The 20,105-nt window shown below is 42.6% G+C and overlaps 1 protein-coding gene across 1 annotated transcript in view; it reads right to left on the minus strand.

Annotated features, from left to right (window-relative positions):
* Positions 1–336: 336 nt before the first annotated feature.
* The window catches only part of MROH8 (maestro heat like repeat family member 8), a 43,133-nt gene continuing 23,364 nt past the window's right edge, over positions 337–20,105 (minus strand). Inside the window, exons 12-24 of the mRNA XM_037044024.1 lie at positions 19,361–19,521; positions 15,164–15,299; positions 12,711–12,901; positions 11,544–11,681; positions 11,135–11,249; positions 10,448–10,588; positions 9,189–9,353; positions 8,439–8,594; positions 6,181–6,303; positions 4,666–4,765; positions 4,348–4,413; positions 2,463–2,631; positions 337–428 (exon numbers count right to left, since the gene is read on the minus strand). Coding sequence (XP_036899919.1) covers positions 2,486–2,631; positions 4,348–4,413; positions 4,666–4,765; positions 6,181–6,303; positions 8,439–8,594; positions 9,189–9,353; positions 10,448–10,588; positions 11,135–11,249; positions 11,544–11,681; positions 12,711–12,901; positions 15,164–15,299; positions 19,361–19,521 — 1,638 coding nt within the window. The 3' untranslated portion in view covers positions 337–428; positions 2,463–2,485. The remainder of the gene's footprint in view (positions 429–2,462; positions 2,632–4,347; positions 4,414–4,665; positions 4,766–6,180; positions 6,304–8,438; positions 8,595–9,188; positions 9,354–10,447; positions 10,589–11,134; positions 11,250–11,543; positions 11,682–12,710; positions 12,902–15,163; positions 15,300–19,360; positions 19,522–20,105) is intronic.

Below are 20,105 nucleotides of genomic sequence, written 5' to 3' on the forward strand. Positions count from 1 at the left end.
AGGAAACCTATTCATGTTCCTCTCACACTGATGTTTCTCTCCCTTCCTTTCTCTCTAAAATCAATAAATATCCTTGGGTAAGTATTAAAATAAATAAATAAAATAATAAAGACAGCTGGGCCAGTAATAGATAATGAATAATACATTTAACATTACATAATAAAATAAAACCAAAATAATATTCAGTTAAACTTTTATTTCAACATATAACAAAATTAAATGTCCAGAAATTTTTGTTTTATATATTTTAAAAATTCCATAAAAATATAAACCTAACTCTGAGGAGAGCCTCGTATAAATATAATGGAGATATTTGGAATAAACAGACTTGTTAATAAAATCGCTATTAAGTACTTCTTCAGCCTTTCTCAAACTGCTGAGGTATTTCAGTGAAAAGCAGTCCTCTGTCTCCTAATGGATGCTTCTCTCTGTGAATTTTAACACAATAAAACATAAATAAAATAGAATAAGCACTGTTGTGCTTGCCACTTACTGTTGGTGGTTATTACTGAGAAAAGTAAAAATATGCCTGGAGGGAAAGGGACTCCAGTGTAAATATGAGTAGACAGAAAGGATTCATTCGACCTCGTTCATGTCACTGGAGATTTAAACTGCGTCCTAGACCTAGAGGTCTGTTTTTCTGCTGTGAGACACAGCTAGTCCATGAGATCAAACCAAGGACTCAAAAAAGAGCCCTCAAGAATAATCAACACTCTTTGCTCAACTCTGCTGTCTTCAGTGTGGGGTGTGCATTCTGTCCTATTAAAAAATAAATGAGGTATACGAAGTCTTAGGTAAGAAGTGTTCAAACTTTGAATTTCTTATTTGAAGTTCTCTAATACTTTATAACATTATTTGAGTATATGAGTTTGCGGCATGAGTCCAGCAACTAAGGTTAACTGTGGACAAAATCTACATTTATTCACATTAGTGGGAAAGAGCGGATTGGAGAGGAGCGGAGCAGATCAGCCTAGGATGTGGCCTTTGGGGCCAGGCTGCTTAACTTCAGCATTTCTAGTGGTGCAACCCTGGGCAAGTCCCTTTCATGTTCTGTTCCTCAGCTTCCCCAACTGCAGAAAGGAGACAACACATGAAGTGGTTATGATTAAAAGAGCTAATCATATAATATATTGAGACTCTGGCTTATTGTCAATATTCAACAAGTCTTAGTCACTTTTACTGGATATTCCACGAAACGGACAGTGGAGTTGCGTGGAGTGGAGTTGGTTGGGTGCATGCGATGAGACCAAGGAGGGAGCAGCATGAGACCTTTGAAAGTCAAGGGGCTTGCTGCACTCTGGCTTGGCGTCCAGTGGTCACTCTCATGGTGGCTCTGCTTGAGGGGGAAGATTTCGTTCATCAGACTGCTGGGACCTGCATTTTAGCTCGAACTCCAGATTGCCAGTTGCAAACATGAAGACCTTTCTGGGCAGGGATCCTCTTAAAGCCCTGCTTGGCACACTGTGACATCCCTCAAAACGCCTAACTCATCATGAGTCATGGAGAAATGTGTCCTAACAATGTCTTGGCAGAGGGATGGGGTGAAAGGTGGGAGGACAGGATTCATACTGCTCACTTTATAACAAAAACTTAATGCAGGACACCACTGGATGTGTCTATTCCTTATAGCCTAGTTGCCTCGTTTCCTTTGTCTTTTCCCACACCACGAGGCCTCTCCATTGCTCTACACAGTTCAGCTCTGGCTCTCTGCTTACATTCCTCAACCAAACAAGAACCTGAGAACTAGACCTATAGTGACCATTTCTACATGCAGCTTATTAAAATATTAGTAAGTACAGATTAATCTCTTCATAGATAATTTCTGCTTGTAAGAAAATGTTCTCCATCTATGCTTAAAGCAGAGAGTGGGTACCCAACAGATAATAGGATCTGACAGCAGTTGTAGGAGAAGTAATCAGAAAAACAAAAAAGGGGAAGTAAGGAGTGGAAACCTCACCCATATTGGGATAAATTTAGCATTACACCACTTTGGAAGTTTTGTTTCCCTTGCTTGAGGGTTTTTAAAGGAAAAGGAAAGGAAAAAGAAAGGCTGTAAGAATTTTTATAAAAATAGATCATTCATATCAAACTGTAAGAACTGGTTGTTACTTTATCCTTAGACTATTGACAAGTAGGCTGGGCTTTTACAAAACAGCCAACAATAAAAACCTGGCAACATTACCATGTGCTCAGAATCTCTTTTGAAGCTGTCCTACAGATGTTTACTGAACTGGAACTTTGTGGATGCTCTGCATGCCTCAAACACTCAGTACATTTTCACTCTACCTGCTAACTTAAACCCAGAGCTGTTCTCCCTTACATATTCTAATTCCTTAAAGATTTTGACAGCAAAGAGAGGTAAATACGTGGGTGGAGGTAGCTTCATATTGGCGTGGCTTTAAGTCTGAAAAAAAAAAGGAGCATTAGTTCCTTCTGTGGTTTCTGAAAGGGTTAGTTTTTACCTGATGCAGCTTGCCTTGTGCTTCTAGGTAGAAAGACAACCCAAGAGCTTCCTCAACCCGCCAAGTTGCTCAGGGTCTGGTTCAGCCCCCGCCTCCTGGATTAGGAACAAGGCCTGGGAAGTGATGATGTGCACAGAGGGCTCAGGGTCATGCAGCAGATGTTTCAGATCTAAATGGCAACAACACCCAGGTAGGAGGTAAAGACTGATGGAAATGATCCAGGCACGGAACAGCCAACACGTCTACAGCATGACTAACGTTTTACAAGCCTCTACCTGAAAGTTTGTAGACCAATTCCAATTCTGACCTATAGAACTTACTCATTTCTTAAGTTGCCAAATATTTTACTCTTTGCAATAATCAGACTGCCTAGTAGTCTATATAAAGTCAGATTTTCTGGACCTGTTAAGTTTTGACTAATAATGTTAATTTCTAAGTTCTTATGTTGGTCCTAGAGGTTACTCTTAAATAATTATTCCCCTTTTTTCCCCTATAGTGTTTTTCACAACTACATATGATTCTACACTATGTATATGATATAATTTCCTTGTTTCTAATCTTGGATGTTTCCCATTTTTGAGATTTATTGATTTTATTTTGAGAGAGGAAGGAAGAGAGAAACATTGACTTTGTTGTTCCACTTACGCATGCATTCACTGGTAAATTCTTGTATGTGTCCTGGCCAGGGATCAAACCCACAACCTTGGTGTATCGGACGATACTCTAGCTGAGCTACCTGGCCAAGTCTCCATTTTTGCAAATTAAATAACACTGAACTGAACATTCCTGTAAATATATCTGCTCATTTTCATAAGTTGAATTCCTAGAAGTGGTATTTACAAGTCAAAGTATATGTTTACTTAAAGAGTTTTAATACATACTACCAAATTCCCTATAAAAAAGTTACATCAACTCATGCTAATACAAGCACATTGTATGATGACGTCAGCTTTGTCCTAAGACACCAAGGTTGAGTATTAATTAATAATCTTTGCCATTTTGACAGAAAAACACATACTGGTATCTCATCATTTTGTTTTGCAAACTTTTGATTACTAGTAATATTGAATATTTTTAATATATATTTGTTGGCCATTTGTCTTCTGTCAATGGCTTATTCATAATGTTTGCCACTTTTCTTTGAAGAAAGTACTGATTTATTTTAATGATATTAACTGTTTATCATATAGCAAATATATTCCCTTCATTATTGTTTATTTTCCAGTCTAGTCTGTTACTTTTTCTTTCAAAGTAGGTTTTTAAATTTTTAAATAGACAAATCTATCATTCTTTGACTTTATGGATCTATGTTTGTATCATATTAGAAAAGTCTCTCTTCTTAGTTTCTAATTCTTTAAGGCTTCAAGGAATAAATAAGTCTTTGAGTGTTAAATCCTCAAAACTGTATAGTTATAAAAAATTGCCACTCACTGACAATTCAGAAAACCATCTGCGTGATGGCTGCCTCCTATGACTGTAAAACGTCTTTACTGTGAAGTCCTACCACCTTCCAGGACAACCGCTTACAGACCATAGCGTTGCAGTCATTGGTGTGGCACTTGTGAGTGTCATCATGATTCACCAAGACAGCATTTCTAGGTAATGCCTTATTTCCTGATAGACAAAGTTCCAGAACTGTCCCTGAGACAGTGCATCAAAGCTGGTTTCTAGATCAACAGGGTCATGTTCTTTCCCAAGGAGGGAATTAGACTGGGGTGAGACTGTCATTCAGCTGAAGTCCCCAAGGGCTTCCACTTACTGCAAAAGTCGGGCTTTCTGATTCTCAGAGTCTCAGCTCTGCCACGGTGCCTGCCCACAGTCCCTGCCTCAGGTACCCTCTAAAGTTTGGGGCACCCAACCCCCCCCCCCCCGTGTTATCGCTTACCCTCCTCTATCCACTTAGTGCCCTTCATCCGGAGTTCACTGCGATCCAGGTGCTTGGAAAGGAGCCCTAAGTGCAGAATAAAGTCAGTGAGGCTGTGACCTGGTTGTGGCTCTAAGCAGCCGGCAGAACTGGCCTTTGATCATTAGATTGTAAAAACTGGATTTACAACTATTGATAATTACCTATAGAAAACATAGCCCCTTTCTCCAAAGAAGTATTTTCAAGGTCATCTCCGTAAAGAATGAGGATATTCAACAACACACTTTGGGAAAGTTCAGAATAGAAGTGACTGTAGACATGAAAGGGTTTTCTTTGTACCTACAAACAAGACTGCTGCTCTTCTGATGGGAACTTTTGCATCCTTAGAGAACATCAATGTTTGGGCTAGGATGTTAACTTTCCCCTTGCATCTTTTTCCCTAAGTGGGGAAAAAAGTAAGAGTATAAAGGAGTGAAGTAGCAGCACTATTTTTATCAGCCTCGCTATGGTTTCCAGAGTCAAGGACTAGGTCGGATATGCATACATAGTACAGGGCTCGAAATAACTATAGTTGCTGAACAAACATGACGCCACAACGATCCCCTAGACAGAGTTAAACCCTCCGAATGCACCTGGCTCACAGCCACTCCTGCTGCACGTTGCGCCTGTAATGCCTCTCAATCCGTCATTTCTCTGCATCTAAGTCTCCCGGTTCTCTAAGCTCCTCCTTGAGCTCTGCCCCCCTGTGAGCTCTGCCCTGACAGTTCCTGCCTTCCTGACCTAACTCCGCTCTTAGCATTTCGAAGGCACTCCTCTCTTGGCGCATGTTTTCCACCTTGAGTTTCTATTTATTATTCCACCGAGGTTTTATCTCCCTTACTAGCTTGCAGGATCCCCTTAGGGAGTTTTAATCCTTGGCAAGTTCCTAGGTTCTCCAAGGCCTGTTGCTCACTGGATGTGAGTGACTTTGCCTCTCAGTGGGTCTCTAACAAGAATAGGCACTTCGTGGACAGGGGCAGTAGAACAGGAATTTGTTTTCCTATTTAACATAGATAATCTGCAGTCTTATCTGCTCAGAACACTGCCGTTTCCTGCTGTGAATACTGTTCATCAGCTCTAAGTTAGGCTGCATGTCAGTAAGATAATCCCCAGTGGAAAGCCTGAAACAAGGGCACTATGGGCTTCTGGGCCCTGTAAGCCTGGTCAGAGGAGCCCATACTGGGACCTAAAGAGGCTGCACACATGGAAGGTCCCTGGGAATAGCAGTCAGTCCTAGGGTCTTCATTGGGATCCCAGTGGTTCTAGAATCAGTTGTCTAGAAAAAACATGGATGGGTTTCCTGAGGCTGTTCTGGCTCAGGCTTACCCCTAAGATCGGCTCTCAGTATCCTTTGTCCAGTTTGTGAGGAGAAAGGACGCCAACAGCGTGTGGCAGAGCCGGCGGCACGCTGTCATCATGCTGCATGGCCTACAGCAGCACAGCAGCCCTTGCTTGGGGCTCCCCGAACACGCTCTGATGGAGGGTAAAACAGTTCTCTATATCCATGGAAAGGATCAGAGGTCACTGTGAAGCCAATACATAACTCCATTTCAGTTCACTCCACAAGTAGTTATTTGAGTAGGTACTATCAACTTGAATCTGCAGCCTGACCCAGAATGGGGGGAGGGTTCTAAGACTTCACCAGTCTTTTCTGTGAGGAAAGACAGTAACAGAAAGTGTATCTGTGACTCAGTGGGGAGGAAACTAGAGATTTGCAGTGCAAAACAATTCACAAATACCAACTTCTAATGAAAAACTACGTCTGAAAAAAGTCAGTACGTTAAAGAGTTAACAAAAGCACCACTTCTCACATACAAAGAACTTGCAGATTGTTTCAACCTCACTAGGGCTGGTGTACCAGGGGTCTTTGCTGTACACTTCTTGGGGCAGCTTCCACTTCAAGAACTGGGCACATATAGCTAGAACTCGCCTGCTCTCCTGTGAAAAGAATGATCAGCAATCAGTATTTCTGCACCTTTTTAAGCTGAGGTCATCTTTCTTCAGATAAAACTGACACTGGAGTCCGACATGGAAAGCTGATAAGCTCGGACTCATCTTGGTTGAAGTGAGGAGAAGGGTAGAAAGGAAGCTGAGTCCTGCTCTCCCGTAACTTCCCCACAGTCCCTAAAGGGGATCTATAAAGCCCATGGGGTTCTCGGGGGATGCAGAAGCCACTGGTCTAGAGCTCCCAGGTGTAACTCCTAGACCAGAGATCTGGGCAGAAGTCCCCACTACCCGATGCTCTGGAGATGGGGCTCCTTTGCCCACTTGCTGCTCCTGTGTCATTTTTCGGTCCCTCTACACAGGAAAGTGCAGTTTCTCATAGTCCATGTGGGCTCTCTGGCTTGGAAGGAACTCTGGAGGGTATCGATCCTTTCCTGATCCAGATACTTGGGCAAAATTTAGAGTGTGGGCCTCCTCTCTGTGCACTGCTCTCAGCATGCCTCCCGTGCACCAGCGGACACCTCTGATACGCCAAGCAAGTGTTTTGTCCCAGGTCCACTAGATACGTGGGCCACTGAAATTCCACCGGGGACTGACAGGAATACAAATTAGTTCGGCTACTTTTAGCAATTTGTAAATATCTAGTAAAGTTAAAGATATCCAGATCTTCCACTTCTTGGGTTTATGCCCTCAAGAAACTCCCACACATGTACACAAAGAAATAAGTTCAGGAATGCTTGTTTGCAGCAATGTAATAATAAAAAATTGAAAATCCAAATGTCTAGGAATAGGAAGTTGTCTAGGAATAGGGCAAGTTGTAAAGCAGTGAAAGTAACTGAAGTATAGTTATATAACAGATAAATCTTGTAAGAATCATGTTTTAAAAAGGTTGCTGAAAGATATATGAATGATACAACATAAAAGTTTTTATATATAAGGTTTTAAAACATAAAAAATATTATCACAGAAATGATAAAAATCCAAGATGCTAGATCTTAGGGGAATCCAGTTGGGATAAGTGCTTCATTGACTTTTTTAGCATGGGTGGGAGATACATGGATGCTCACTATGTTTTCTGTCTCAGTGGTTCCTAACCTGTTTAATGTTAGATCCTCCTCTTGCTTAGGCCAACCCACCGAGGAGCCTTGAAGAGGTGACTGGAGGTTGTTCGGGGTTTGAAGAAAAATAAGCCCATAGGGTCCGCTGCTCCAGACCCTCCCTGATTGCCAGAGGCTGGGTGGGGTGGGGAGCAGGTGAGTATCAACACCTCCGTATCTCTAACCCCTACATGGCACACTCTCCCATCACTTGGTTGGGAAGCTCTGCTTTATACTTTATTGGGGTCTGAAATATTTCACATTTATGGCTGCAAGCTCATAAGACTTTTTCCTTAACAAGATGCCAAGGTCTTAAAAAAACAACAACAAAAGATGCCAAGGTCTATTTTAATCTTAAATCTTGTTTCTGAGCCTGCTCTCAATTCTATAAGGAGCATAGGTCGGTGAGAGCTCCAGCATTTTCCCAGAACCCTCGAAGTCGAAGCCCACTCCTCTGATTCGCCAGTTAGCACCTTGGAACGGACCTGGGAGATTCGGGACAGCAAGTGCTGACCACACTGACATCCCACTCCCTACTCTCAGGGCAGAACCTCTGGGAAGGTTAAGGAGAGGTAAAGGCCCTTCGCATTGTCAGAGCAGCTACTGTTTCTCACTCAGCCTCAACAAAAATCTTTGTGTCTCAAGGCTAAGCAGCAGTTCTTGAACCAAAGAACGGAAAAAATATCATTGCCATCTATAAAAAGAGACTGGTGAATTGGATACTGTTCTGAGCTAGGGCCCTGCACGAGGCTGAACATTGTTGGGGTTGCTCTACACCAAGTACAACATGTTTTTTTCTTACTCACATAAGGCCATAATTTGCTACAGAGAAACAGTAATGTTTTTTTGAAACAGTAATGTTTTTTGCACAATTCACTTAGTCAAGACAGTTGAAAGGTAGCCTATACCAGAGGAAATGGGAAATAAAGATGCTACCACAAAGCCCCTACCTTCAAAGATATGAACTCTTATTTGCAGATTTGGCTCTGGGTTTGAAGTAAAATCCAGAAAGAAGTTGACAGTAGGCATTACCTCTGCTACGGCGTCATTCTCATCCTGAGAATACAGAAGCAGCGGGACCAAGCTGTCCAGGACTTGGTTCTCTACACCTTTCTTATCTGTGTGTTTCACAGACTTCATGGAAGCTCCAAAGAGGGTCATGGAGAGACAATGAACATCAGGTCTCGTCTATTAAGGAAATAGCCAAAGGGAAGCAACTCACTGAAAAATTTCATGCTAACTTGTAAGAGCTCTGGGTTGGTTGAAATGCCAGTCCTGACATGAGACTGTGTGGCTGTAGGTAGCTGAGGGCACGAAACCAAATGTATGTGGACAGAGTAAGACCTGGTGCTTTGTACGACTTGTTACATGTAGGTCATTGTACATGTGGTTCATTGTGCTTCACTTATCTCTTTTTGAAAAATCTTTGTGGTCTGGGATGGGAACCTATGTATAGTCCACCACCTTGACCAGTCCTGACTGTTACTTGAAAGGAAAGACCATTTCTTTCTGTATAGAAACTCCTCCCCCATCCTGTGAAGAAGAGGGTGCCTTGGCAAGTCTCTGTCTCAGGGTTGTTGTTTTTAAATTTGAAAAACAGTAACACCAACCCTAACAACATCATGGGTTACCCGGAAGGGCCCAAAGAGAGTACTGAAAGGGCTCTGGAAACGTATAAAGTACTAAACAAATTAAGGGTGTGCTATCACCATCCCAACTTCTGTTTGCTGTTATGCCAGTTCCCCTCCCCCCAGGAAAGTCTCTCTAGTCTCATTATCTTACATCACCAAACAAGGAGAACAGTGTCCTCATCATGGCCCTCAGGGTAGAGAAATCCATCGTCCTAACGAGCTGCAGGAGTGTCTGGATGGCTGACAAAACAATCTTCCCCTCAGTTTCACATAACAGGTCTAAGAAGCATGGCGTCAGGCTCTTGATGTCTTCTCTCTGTGTGCCGAAGGGAGCGGGCACATCACCACCTCTCTTGTTAGCTCTTTGTCTGGTACCCAAGTACAGCACCTTCACTCAGGACCCGGTGCTTCTCAAATGCCAGGTAGCACAGGCTAGTCACGAACACAGCGTGAAGAAGGCATGACTGCCCTCTCTCAGTACTGGCAGGGCTGACGTGCAGCGAAGGGAGCAGGGTTGCTGAGTCACCTCACAGGGCAGGAATGGGCCAGGTGAGGGCCCAGCAATATGGACTTGGGCTCAACGTGAGGAACTGCTCGCCTAACCATGAGAGAAAGTGGAAGGGCTGGCTCAGGTCACAGCGAGTTTCCCAGCATGGAAGGTATTCAAACAAAGGCTAAAAGACTCCTTGGAGGAATCAACTGGGATTCTGTTCTTCTGAAACCTCTGAAGTGGAGCAGTCTCAGGGTTTTAACGTTTAAAACACACATGTAAAAATTAAATAGAACATGCTACAAACATTCATATTCCAATCAATCTGAAACTGTTTCGGATGTACACAGGGGTGGGCAAAATGGAAAAAGACATGCAGGTTATGATTATTAAAGTAGCTTTATTAACTCTGTGTTTCATGTACTTACAGCTGCAAATCTACTTTTGCCCACCCCTGTATTTGCAATAAAAGAAATAGAACTGAAGTAATAAAATGGAAGGGTTAATTTTCTCTTCTGACCTTGCTTAGTGTCTAGTTGGGCCCATGGAAAACAAGTTTTTAACATGAATGTCAGTGACTTTTGTCTTAGATGCTTAGAAGGCAACATGGTACAAAGCATAAAAGGATGCGTGAATATTGCCCAGGTTGTGATGATAATGATTTGAAACCTACACAAACTGCAGGTTTCGAATATTATGACTATCTGTGGCTAGACCTCATTATTTTTGATTCCTTTAAATGCCTGTACTTGCATAGTTCCTCGGTGCAGATTTCAAATGGTATAGAGTTATGCATTCCCACCCACTCATGCGCCCAGCTGCCCAATTTTCCTCCTCAGCTGTTACCAGTTTCTTGTGTATCTTCCTGGGGTGTGTTTTATTTGTGGCTTGTGAATCAGTGGTCTGGGGGCCCCTCCTACCAGCTCCTGGTGTCTGATGAGATAGCACAGCCCCCTGAGGGCAAGCGTTTTAAACAGAGTGTTTCCATGAAGCAGCCAGTCTTTCAGGCGATCCACAGAATATATGCCGGGCAGTCTCCTAGCCACTGGACTCTGGAGAAGCTGAAAGAATCGAGAAATCAGTCAGAGAAGAGGTTAACTTTAAGCCCTTTTCCATAAGAGGAGTCCCCTTTCCACCAACTCCAAAACACTATTCCTGTGAAACCGCTACTATGCAGCACATACATTAAAGTGGGGTTGTCAAAGTCATTGTCACCGGGGGCCACAGCCTCGAGGCTGCCTTCAAAGGGCCAATTGTAATTGTAGGACTGTATAAATGTAACTGCTCCTTAACTAGGGGCAAGGAGCTCGGCACTGCCGAGGGGTAGAAGCATGGTGCCGGGCCAGATAAAACAAGGTGGAGGGCTGGATTCGGCCCCCCGGGCCTTGTATTTGCCACCTGTGCCTTATAGGGTGATGCTTACACTGTGGGTAAATAAGGAACGCTGAATAATAAGTATGAGGGAAGAAGAATTTCAATGGCTTGTATCTGAAACTATCTCTACCCCAAGTTTGAAATGGGTCTCAGCCTGCCACTAAGTTGGATAGGGCCTAGGGTGCTGCTGCTTTATAGGCTTCCCAAATCAGCTTCCAAGTAATGAGTCTTACCTCCACAAAAAAACCTGCAGATGTGAGTTTATGTTTATCATTCCCTCGGTTAAGAAGCGGGACTAACAAGTACAAGATCTTCTGTGCAAGGACGTGATTTCTTTCCAGCAATGCACTGCAAAACAGGACACCGACAGAACTCTCGGAAATATTCCTAAATAGAGAGCATTTTTTCCCAGGGCTGAATTTTTTTTCCCACTGAAGTGTTTGGCCAGCTTCAGGTACACAGGAGGGTAACAAGCAGGGTCAGGACCTTTGAAAATTTTGCCTGGCGTTATTGGTATTTGCCCAGCTTGTGATGAGAAGGTTATCCAACCTGGGATGCTGTGATAACTAAAGCGGGGGTGGGGGGAGAATACCTTAAAACAATGCTGCTTTAGAGCAGGTATGCATGTCACGGAAGCCTTACTTGGCCAGGAGAGACACTCCCTGAAGATGGCAATCTTGTCCTGCCAGGAGGGTCCACCCTTTATTCTTCTCCATGATGCTGAATTCCTGCAAGCACAATGTTCTGAAGAGGAGAGTCTTTGTAGCCCGTATGGCAAAGCTAAATCAGACAAAAACAGAACAAGTGAACAGAACAGGTCCCTACAACTCAACCAGCACACCATGGCCCCACCCTCATTGCGGAGGGCCATGTATTGATAGCTGCTAGACTGTAATTCTCTCCTCTCTAGATTTCCCAAAAGACTTTGAATGTTGTAATAACCGAAAGGCCCTTCACACAAATCACAGGCATAAAGAAACCTAACTAGATTCTGTTTCCCTGAGATTCAGAAAGAAATATATGATAAAACAAATGATATGGGATGCTAAACTGATACCCACTGCTTTTTCAAAATGGTTTACTTAGACACCATTGATTTATAATCCATAAGATCTACCCCTGCTACTTTTTAAAACTACTTATTGAACTAGTATCTTGGACATAACATGAGAGAACCTGAAGGCTGGAAGGGTCCTGGCAGAGTACACAGCCTGACTGCATTAACAGATGAGGGCATTGAGGCACAGAACAACAGAAAGATTTGCTCACGATACATAGCGAGTTAAAAAAATGGGAATTAGAACTCAGTTTTCCTGACTCTAAGTCAGGTGCTCTTAAGTACTCTGTATCATAGCACTTCCTTTGAAAGAAATCCATGTGTCACAGAAACATTAAGAAATATCTACTGATGCCCTAATGGGGAACTAAAAATACCTCTCTGTGCAACAAAGCAGAAATGAGGAGTCATTCAATGGTAGATCTCTATGGTTTTGGAGGTGGGTGTAAGGCTGTTTTGCTGGTCTCTGTCTCTACTTGATTTTTCAAAAAAGGCTGTCATGATGTCACACGTTATTCTGCAGAGCAACTGGACTCAGATAGCCTAATTCACCTTTGCACCAATAAAACCAAGGACAACCAATGGGAACCAGAATAATTCCTGGGTGTTTCATCTTGACATCTCATGAGAGTAGCAGACTGTAAGCTCTCCCACGGTAGGGGCCACATCTTGGCCATCCTTGTGTCCACTACAGTGCCCAGTGCTTAGTAAGTGTTAGTTAGGGTCAGTAAAATCACAATGGGCAGTAGTACCACAGAGGGGTGACCTTGGAAGACATTTCCTGTTCTGCATACAGGCCAGTTGGTATGGCGACATCGGACATGGTGAGGTCGATGCTGTGGTGAATCTGGATGAGCAGTGTCATGAGAAGCTGAGGAAAGAGTTCAAACGTAGCTTCTAGGAGATTGTTTCCCATAAATACCTCGTAAAGGGCATCTGTAGCCTGTGGGAGAAAAGGCACAGAACAGGGCTGAACGTGCTAGCCTTGATCCTTCCTGTTGCTTTACTTCTACTTTTGCCAGAACATGCTTTCTGGTTCTACTATCCCAAAGGCAGAATGGTAGGGGTACTCAGGGCAGGGATGTGAGAGTGAGGGGGAAAGGAACAGAAGAAAAGTGGTCATTGAAAGTCACCAAAGAGTCAGGGGGAGCCCTGAAATCCAGAAGTGAACTATAAATAAATTATTAACATATTTGACCCCATACATATAAAAAGCCAGGCAAAATTTCTCATATGCAAAGTTAGAATACAAATAACCTGGAAAAGTATTTGTACCAATGTCATACCCTTAATACATAAAATTCTCTCACACATCAGTGAGAAAAAATGGTAAGGCTTGCTGCTCAAAGTGTGGGCCATACACCGGCAGCACCGGCACCAACCAGGGAGCTGGTTAGAAAAGGAGAATGCAGAGCCCTGCCCCGGACCTTCTGCATCAGAGCCTGCATTTCAGTTAGGTCTCTAGACGACTGGGGTTTGTGTGCACATTGCAGCTGAGATGCACTGGAATACAGGACAGAGACAAGTCACAAAAGAAGAATTACAAAGAGCCGATTAAAAAACACACAAATGTTCCACCTCGCCAATAATGAAATTATAACTAAAACATGTTCCTTTTCACCTATTCTCCAGGAAACAGTGAAAGAACTGGTAAAGCCCAGTGTGGTGAGAGTGTGGGTACATGGGCGCTCTCACACACAGCTGGCAGAGGGCAACGTGCTAGAGGCCCATCTGCGAACATCACCAAGAGTTTTAAGGAGCCCACCCTTGACCTAGAAATTGCCCTTCAATGGACTTTATCCTAAGAAAATAATTGGGTATGTACAGTATACCAAAGTTTATGTCCATATAAATAATATCTCTGTTTTAATGGCAAAAGTTTGAATATTGTCAAAATGTTCACCAATATGAAACTTGGCAATAAAATAAGCGGTTCTACACCATGCATTACCTATTTTTAAAAGTTAATTTAAAATAAATTACTATGCAGCCAAGAAAAGGATAACAAAGAGCCCCATGAAAAGGATATCAGAGCCTGATATTGAAAGTAACTCATATATTGTTAAATAAAAAACAACAGGTCATCACACAATATATGTACTATGGTCCTATATGTATTTTGTGTGTATATATATATATATATATATTTAGAAAAGCTTTGTAGACTAACATAATGAAATAGCTTTATCTCTCCTAACTCCTAAAACTGTACTAAAATGACATTACAGGAATTTTTAAAAAGGCATAATCCCTAAGAACCAGAATAAGAGAGGAGACAATAGTAGACTACAGATGTCAAAATGTTTTTGGGAGCTAAAAAAAAGTGTGATGATAACTTAGGCCAGGGAAAACTGAACCGTAAATGGTAGGGAAGAAAGTAAAGTAAATGTAGTACATGTTGAGCTCTGGCTGGTAAAGCTCAGTGGATTGACTGTCAGCCAAGGAACTGAAAGATCACCGGTTCGATTCCCAGTCAGGGCACATGTCTGGGTTGCAAGCCAGGTCCCCAGTTGGAGGTGTGTCAATCTACTGCTGTATCTCTTGCACATAGATGTTTCTTTCCCTTGCCTTCTCCCTCTAAAAATAAATAAATAAAATCTTTAAAAAACCCTACATGTTTATAGTGGGGAGGCTGTGTGTGCAGGGGTGGGGAGCACACTGTGAAGCTGTGCTTTCTGCTCAGTTTTGCTGTAAACCTAAAACTACTTTAAAAAATAAAGTCTACCTAAAGGGGAAGATATATGAAATACATATACAAAAGTTTATATTTGTATAAACACTTCTAAAAAGTTCATTTTTAGGGAGACAGTATACAGCCATTATTTAACTAGTTACCATCTGTCCTTTACAGAAAAGGTCTGCAGGCCTCTCTCTGCTTACGCAGGACCTTTACTTTTCTGCGTTCTTCTGTCTTACTTGAAAAAGGTTTTTCACAAGTTTGCACTACCCTTAAATATGATGATATGCATTTTTTCAAGGATGAGTGAAGGAATGTTTAAAGCATATTAAATCACACTGATGCTTTCCCTCTCCCCAGCCCCTCCACGTCAATTGGTTGGTAGAGACTTGTAGACCTATGAATGGATGGCAGAAGCCAACCATGAGGGGAACGGACAGGAACGCTCTCCAGAGAGGGTGATGGGCCAGTCGTCCCAGCGGGCAGCATGGTGGGCTGAGGCCGGAGGGGCAGCGCTCGAGGGCTTACGGAAACAGCCACATAGGCCATCTTCCCCTGGGTGGGCACATCATGGCATTTCTGCAGCTTCCTCAGGAGCCTCGACAGAATCAGGGTTGTGCTGGGTGGCTCCACCTTCAGAGTTCTCCACACTTCAGCCAGGTCCCTGAAATCCCAGAGGAAGAAGCTTCAGGGGAATGGCTTCTCCTGGGCCTATCGTGACCACAACCTTCTCAGCGTGTGTTTGGAATTTAATCTACAGGAGGTTTCTTGCTATATAGTTCTTCAGGTGGCAAAAAAACCCCACCATCTGGTTTCGAACAGTAGCTCCCAAGGTTTGGTAGACTGCGGTCCCCACTGCCTCAGCACGGACTTCAAGTCCACTCTCAAACTGGCCCTCGACTCCCTTTTCACTCTCAGAGCCTTCCTATCACACACCTTGCGCTCCAGCTGCCCCCAACCAGTCTCCTTTACCAAGTAAACAAGGACCTCTGAAAACCCTACACCTCTTACGCCATTTCCTGAAACCGAAAGGCCCTTTCCAAAACTCTCCTCTGCCCACCAAAATCCTTCCGGGTCCAGACCCAATGTCATGTCCTCTGTGAAGCCTTTGCTGCTTCTTCATCATGTCATCCGATGAGGGTTCCCCTAACACTTTAAAAATTTGTTCTTTATAGAGGTTGCCTCAGCCTTACATGTGCTATCGTAAGTTCTCTGTGTGAGCGTCTGTCCGTTCCCTCTGACGGCAGGGGATACACCTGGCTTTTCTTCTGTGAATCCTTCAGGGCCTAGCACAATGCCGGGCTCACAGAAAGCATTCAAAAGCTCACTTACTCAGTCTAGTAGCTGGTCCTCTAATTTCAGCTGAGATGAAGCCATGAAATGACGCTTTGATCCTCCTTAGACGATACCTCTTCTTAAAGCGAGCATGTAGTAACTTCTCTTCTACCACTGACTCAAAGGTAGGGCCTGAGTTATGCAAACATTGCGAGGGAGCTTCACAGTGGAGGAGGGGGGATTGGGAGTCACTTGTGCTTCTTATCTGTCCTTTTACTTTCAGAGTCTATGTAGGTGCCTTTGTGGGCTAGACTGTGTTTTTTTTAAGTGTTTTTCTGGCTATCTGCTCAGAACCATTCTAAAAATTGAGAGGCTTAAAGACTATTCCAGCATTTCACTCCCTACTCTGGTCATTCTAATCTCTGCATAAAACAAAGTTCCCGAGAGGAGGGAGGCTGGAGGCAATGTGGACACTGAAAAGGCTCGTGGCTGGGGAAGCACCTTGGAGACTATTAACATTCATTCTGGGATGAAACTAGGAAATTCCTGTATTTATGTACTCTTGATATTTTTTCCTGTGAATTCCTGCGGGAGCAAATGAAGTACTTGAGAAGGCATGTATTGTGCAAGTAGTGTTTCAGAATGCTTTTGGTTCTGTACTTTTGTAAACATGCTGGGAATGCACTTGAATTAGGAATACACACACGGGCCTATAAGCCTTCACCGAGTTTAGTGTGACAAGAATCACCTGGAGAGTTTGTTAAACATGGGGACAGGCTCACTTCTAGTGATACTGACTCTGTAGATGTGACGTGGTTTTTGTTTGCCCTTCGTTTGGGAGTGAGCATTCATTAAACTGTTTAATATTTTCCTGGCATTTATTTTTGCTACTCCGGTCCAGAATGCCTCTTCTACTCCCCCATCCTACTGTCTACCTGGCTAATCCACACTAAAAACTCAGCTAGGGCCCTGCAGGTAGCTCAGTTTGTTAGAGAATCTTCCTTAAATATCAAGGTTGTGGTTTTGCTCCTAAGTCTGAGCACAGAAAAGAATCAACTAATGAAATGCATGAATAAGTAGAACAACAAATCAATGTCTTTCTAAAAAAAATCAATAAAAAAAAACCTCAATCAGGGATAGCCCTTCTTTCAGAAAGGCTTTCCCAATCCTTCATCTCATTAAGTCCCCTCCTAGGACCTCCACGGAACTCTCTCCTCTTGCATTGGCATCCTCCCCTGTTCCGCTTGCTCTGCTACCAGACAGACTGTGTGCTGCTTGAGGGTTGGGCCCACACACTGTCTGTTACTCCCCCAGGGCCTGATGGTCCCTTGCACACAGCAGATGCTTTGAACAGACTCTTAAGAACAATCACCCTGATCTATGTATAAACAAACAAATGGACTTCAGGTAAATGGCCAAAAATATAATCATAATAAAGTTTCCTAAGTCATTTCCATTTCTAACACATTCCACATTCTTATATGATCTAAAGCAATAGTTCATTCTCAAAGTCTTCCAAGAGCTAGAATAGAAACAATAAAATAATGCTAAAATTGCACTTAAGCCCTGGCTGGTGTGGCTTAGGTGCACAGCACCAGCCTGCAAACCAAAGGTCACTGATTTGATTCTGGGTCAGAGCACAGGGCTGAGTTTTGGGCAGGGTCCCCAGGTGGGGGTGTGCAAGAGGCAACTGTTTGATATATCTCTTCCATATCGATGTTTCTCTTTCTTCCTCCCTTCCCCTCTCTCTAAAACAAATTAATAAAATTAAAAAAATTGAATTGCACTTAAAATAATTAAATATATTTAATATATTGTACGAAGTCATATATTTTATACAAGAATCAAGTGTAGGTAAGCTTAAGCGAGTAGTAAAGATTTTAAAACAATGCATGAGAGAAATATACAAAAGTAAGAATACTTAAAAAAAATCTGTATGGCCCTGGCCGGCATGGCTCAGTTGGTTGGAGCACTGTGCAGTAACTGAAAGGTCACTGGCTCAATTTCTGGTCAGGGCATGTGCCCAGGGTGCGAGTTCAATCCTCTGTTGGGACACGTGTGGGAGGTAGCCAATCAGTGTTTCTTTCTCACATAGGTGGTTCTCTCTCTGCTTCCCTTCCCCTCCCTCTCCAATGAGAATGAAATAAGCCTTTCAAAAATGTGTAGGAACTCCTTTTTTCCTGTAGAGTAAAAGCCCTCCTTTATTTGATTTAGTGGCAGCATGTGTAAGTTCATCCAATAGAAACCATCAGTACTGCACCAAGGCATTACGTGAGAACCATTCATTGAAAGTGGTTTTTAAACAGTTTAAAGCTAAGAAACCTTTTCTTCAAACACAATAATTAGCCAGAATTACAATATACAGGGTGACACAATGGTTTAGTTATTCATGTGGAAAATAATACAGTAATTAATCAGAATATAAGAATAAACTGTGTTTCCTCTTCTTAACTGTAAACTCACTTTTGCCCCACCCGGTACAAAGCACACGGAAGAGGCGCTGCGTTGGTTAACCGGGTGGGGCCACCTGGAGTCCTGCTAACGCCTCACTGCCTTCCCCATAGGGCAGCTCCTCGGACTTAACTGGGTGCCTCCAACTATGAAAACCACTGATCTAAAAAAAAAACAACCAAAAGCATCTCGTTTCTTCCTCTCTGAGAATCTGTTCTTTCTTATGTATATATTTACTTTCTGTCTAAATCTTTCTCAAGTGTGTTGCAGACATCGTGACATTCACCCCCAAATACTTCAGTATCTACCTGCTAAAATAAGGACTTTCTACTGTATAATCATACTATCCTTTCACACCTAGGAAAATTACATTAAGATCCTAGCACAGAGTCTCTATTTAAATTTTCTCAAAATGTTTTATCATAGCTTTTGCTTTTCGTCCAGAATCCAGTCAAAGTCACAGGCTGCGTTTGGTTGTGTCTCTGCGTTTCCACCTGGAACAGTGCCCACGGCACCGTTCGTTCTCTCAAGGCATTAGCTTCTCAGAAGAGCTCAGTCTGTCTTGTAAAATGGTCTCCATTTTGGATTTGTTGAAATATTTCCTCATGTTTATGCATTATATTCTGATTTATATTGCAGGCATCTGTTCATACACATCATCTACACTATAAGAATGCCATTAGATTTAAAAAAATATGTTCATTGATTTTAGAGAGAGAAGAAGGAGGAGAGAGACACAGAAATACAGATATGAGAGAGAAACATCAATTGGCTGCCTCCCATATATATCCTGACTGGGGATTGAACCTGCAACCTAGGGATAGGTGTCCTGACTGGGAATTGAACCCCCAAGCTTTTGGTGTGTACGGGGCAATGCTCCAGCTTATGAACCACACCAGCCAGGGCAGAGCATCATTCGATTTTTTAGGGCAACTATGTTCTACAATACTCAGAGATGTGTCACAAAGTTAATCCAGATGCTGTACCAGGTTCTATTACCTGTCATATGGCACTGGATGACAAAGAAGGTGGCTGATCACTGTATCCGTGTACTTGGGCATGGAGATAAACAAACTCACAGTAGTTATGACTTGTTGGCGGACTTCAGGCTCACTGATCATGGATAGCTGGGCACAGATAACTCCCATACTTTCTGGCACCTAAAGAGGGAAAAGAAATCACTAAGACCTTAATCCTATGAGACAGTGATAGTCACTGAGGATATTGTGGTTATTTCTGAAAGGTCCTGGAGTTGATTTTTAAAACAGAATTGTTGCCCTGACTGGTGTGGCTCAGTTGGTTCCACAAGGCAAAAGGTCTCTGGTTTGATTCCAGGTCAGGGCACATCTGGATTGCAGGCCCCTTCCCCAGGTGGGGGTGTATGTGCGAGGTAACTGATCAGTGTTTCTCTCCCTTTCTTTCTCTCTCCTTCCCCAATCTCTTAAAATAGATAAATAAAATATTTTTTAAAAAATCAGGGTTTTTTAAAGTTTATTATCAAAACTACTTAAAATACAGCTGAATGTATGCATAAGCACATGAAAAGATTTGGAAGAACATATATACAAAGATGTCAATAATGTGTCTTTGAGTGATATTAACTTTTTTGCCTATATGTTTTTCTAATTTTTTTCTCAAGGATTATGTATTGATTTTACAATAAGAAAAACTACTAAATTTAGTGTTGTAAGGAAGCTAGATTTTTTTCACCTTGACTCTGAAATTGGCAGAGGAGTCACACCTG

The sequence above is a fragment of the Sturnira hondurensis genome, unplaced genomic scaffold (assembly GCF_014824575.4).
Source record: "Sturnira hondurensis isolate 20B ecotype Veracruz unplaced genomic scaffold, ASM1482457v3 Scaffold0004136, whole genome shotgun sequence".
Lineage (NCBI taxonomy): Eukaryota > Metazoa > Chordata > Mammalia > Chiroptera > Phyllostomidae > Sturnira > Sturnira hondurensis.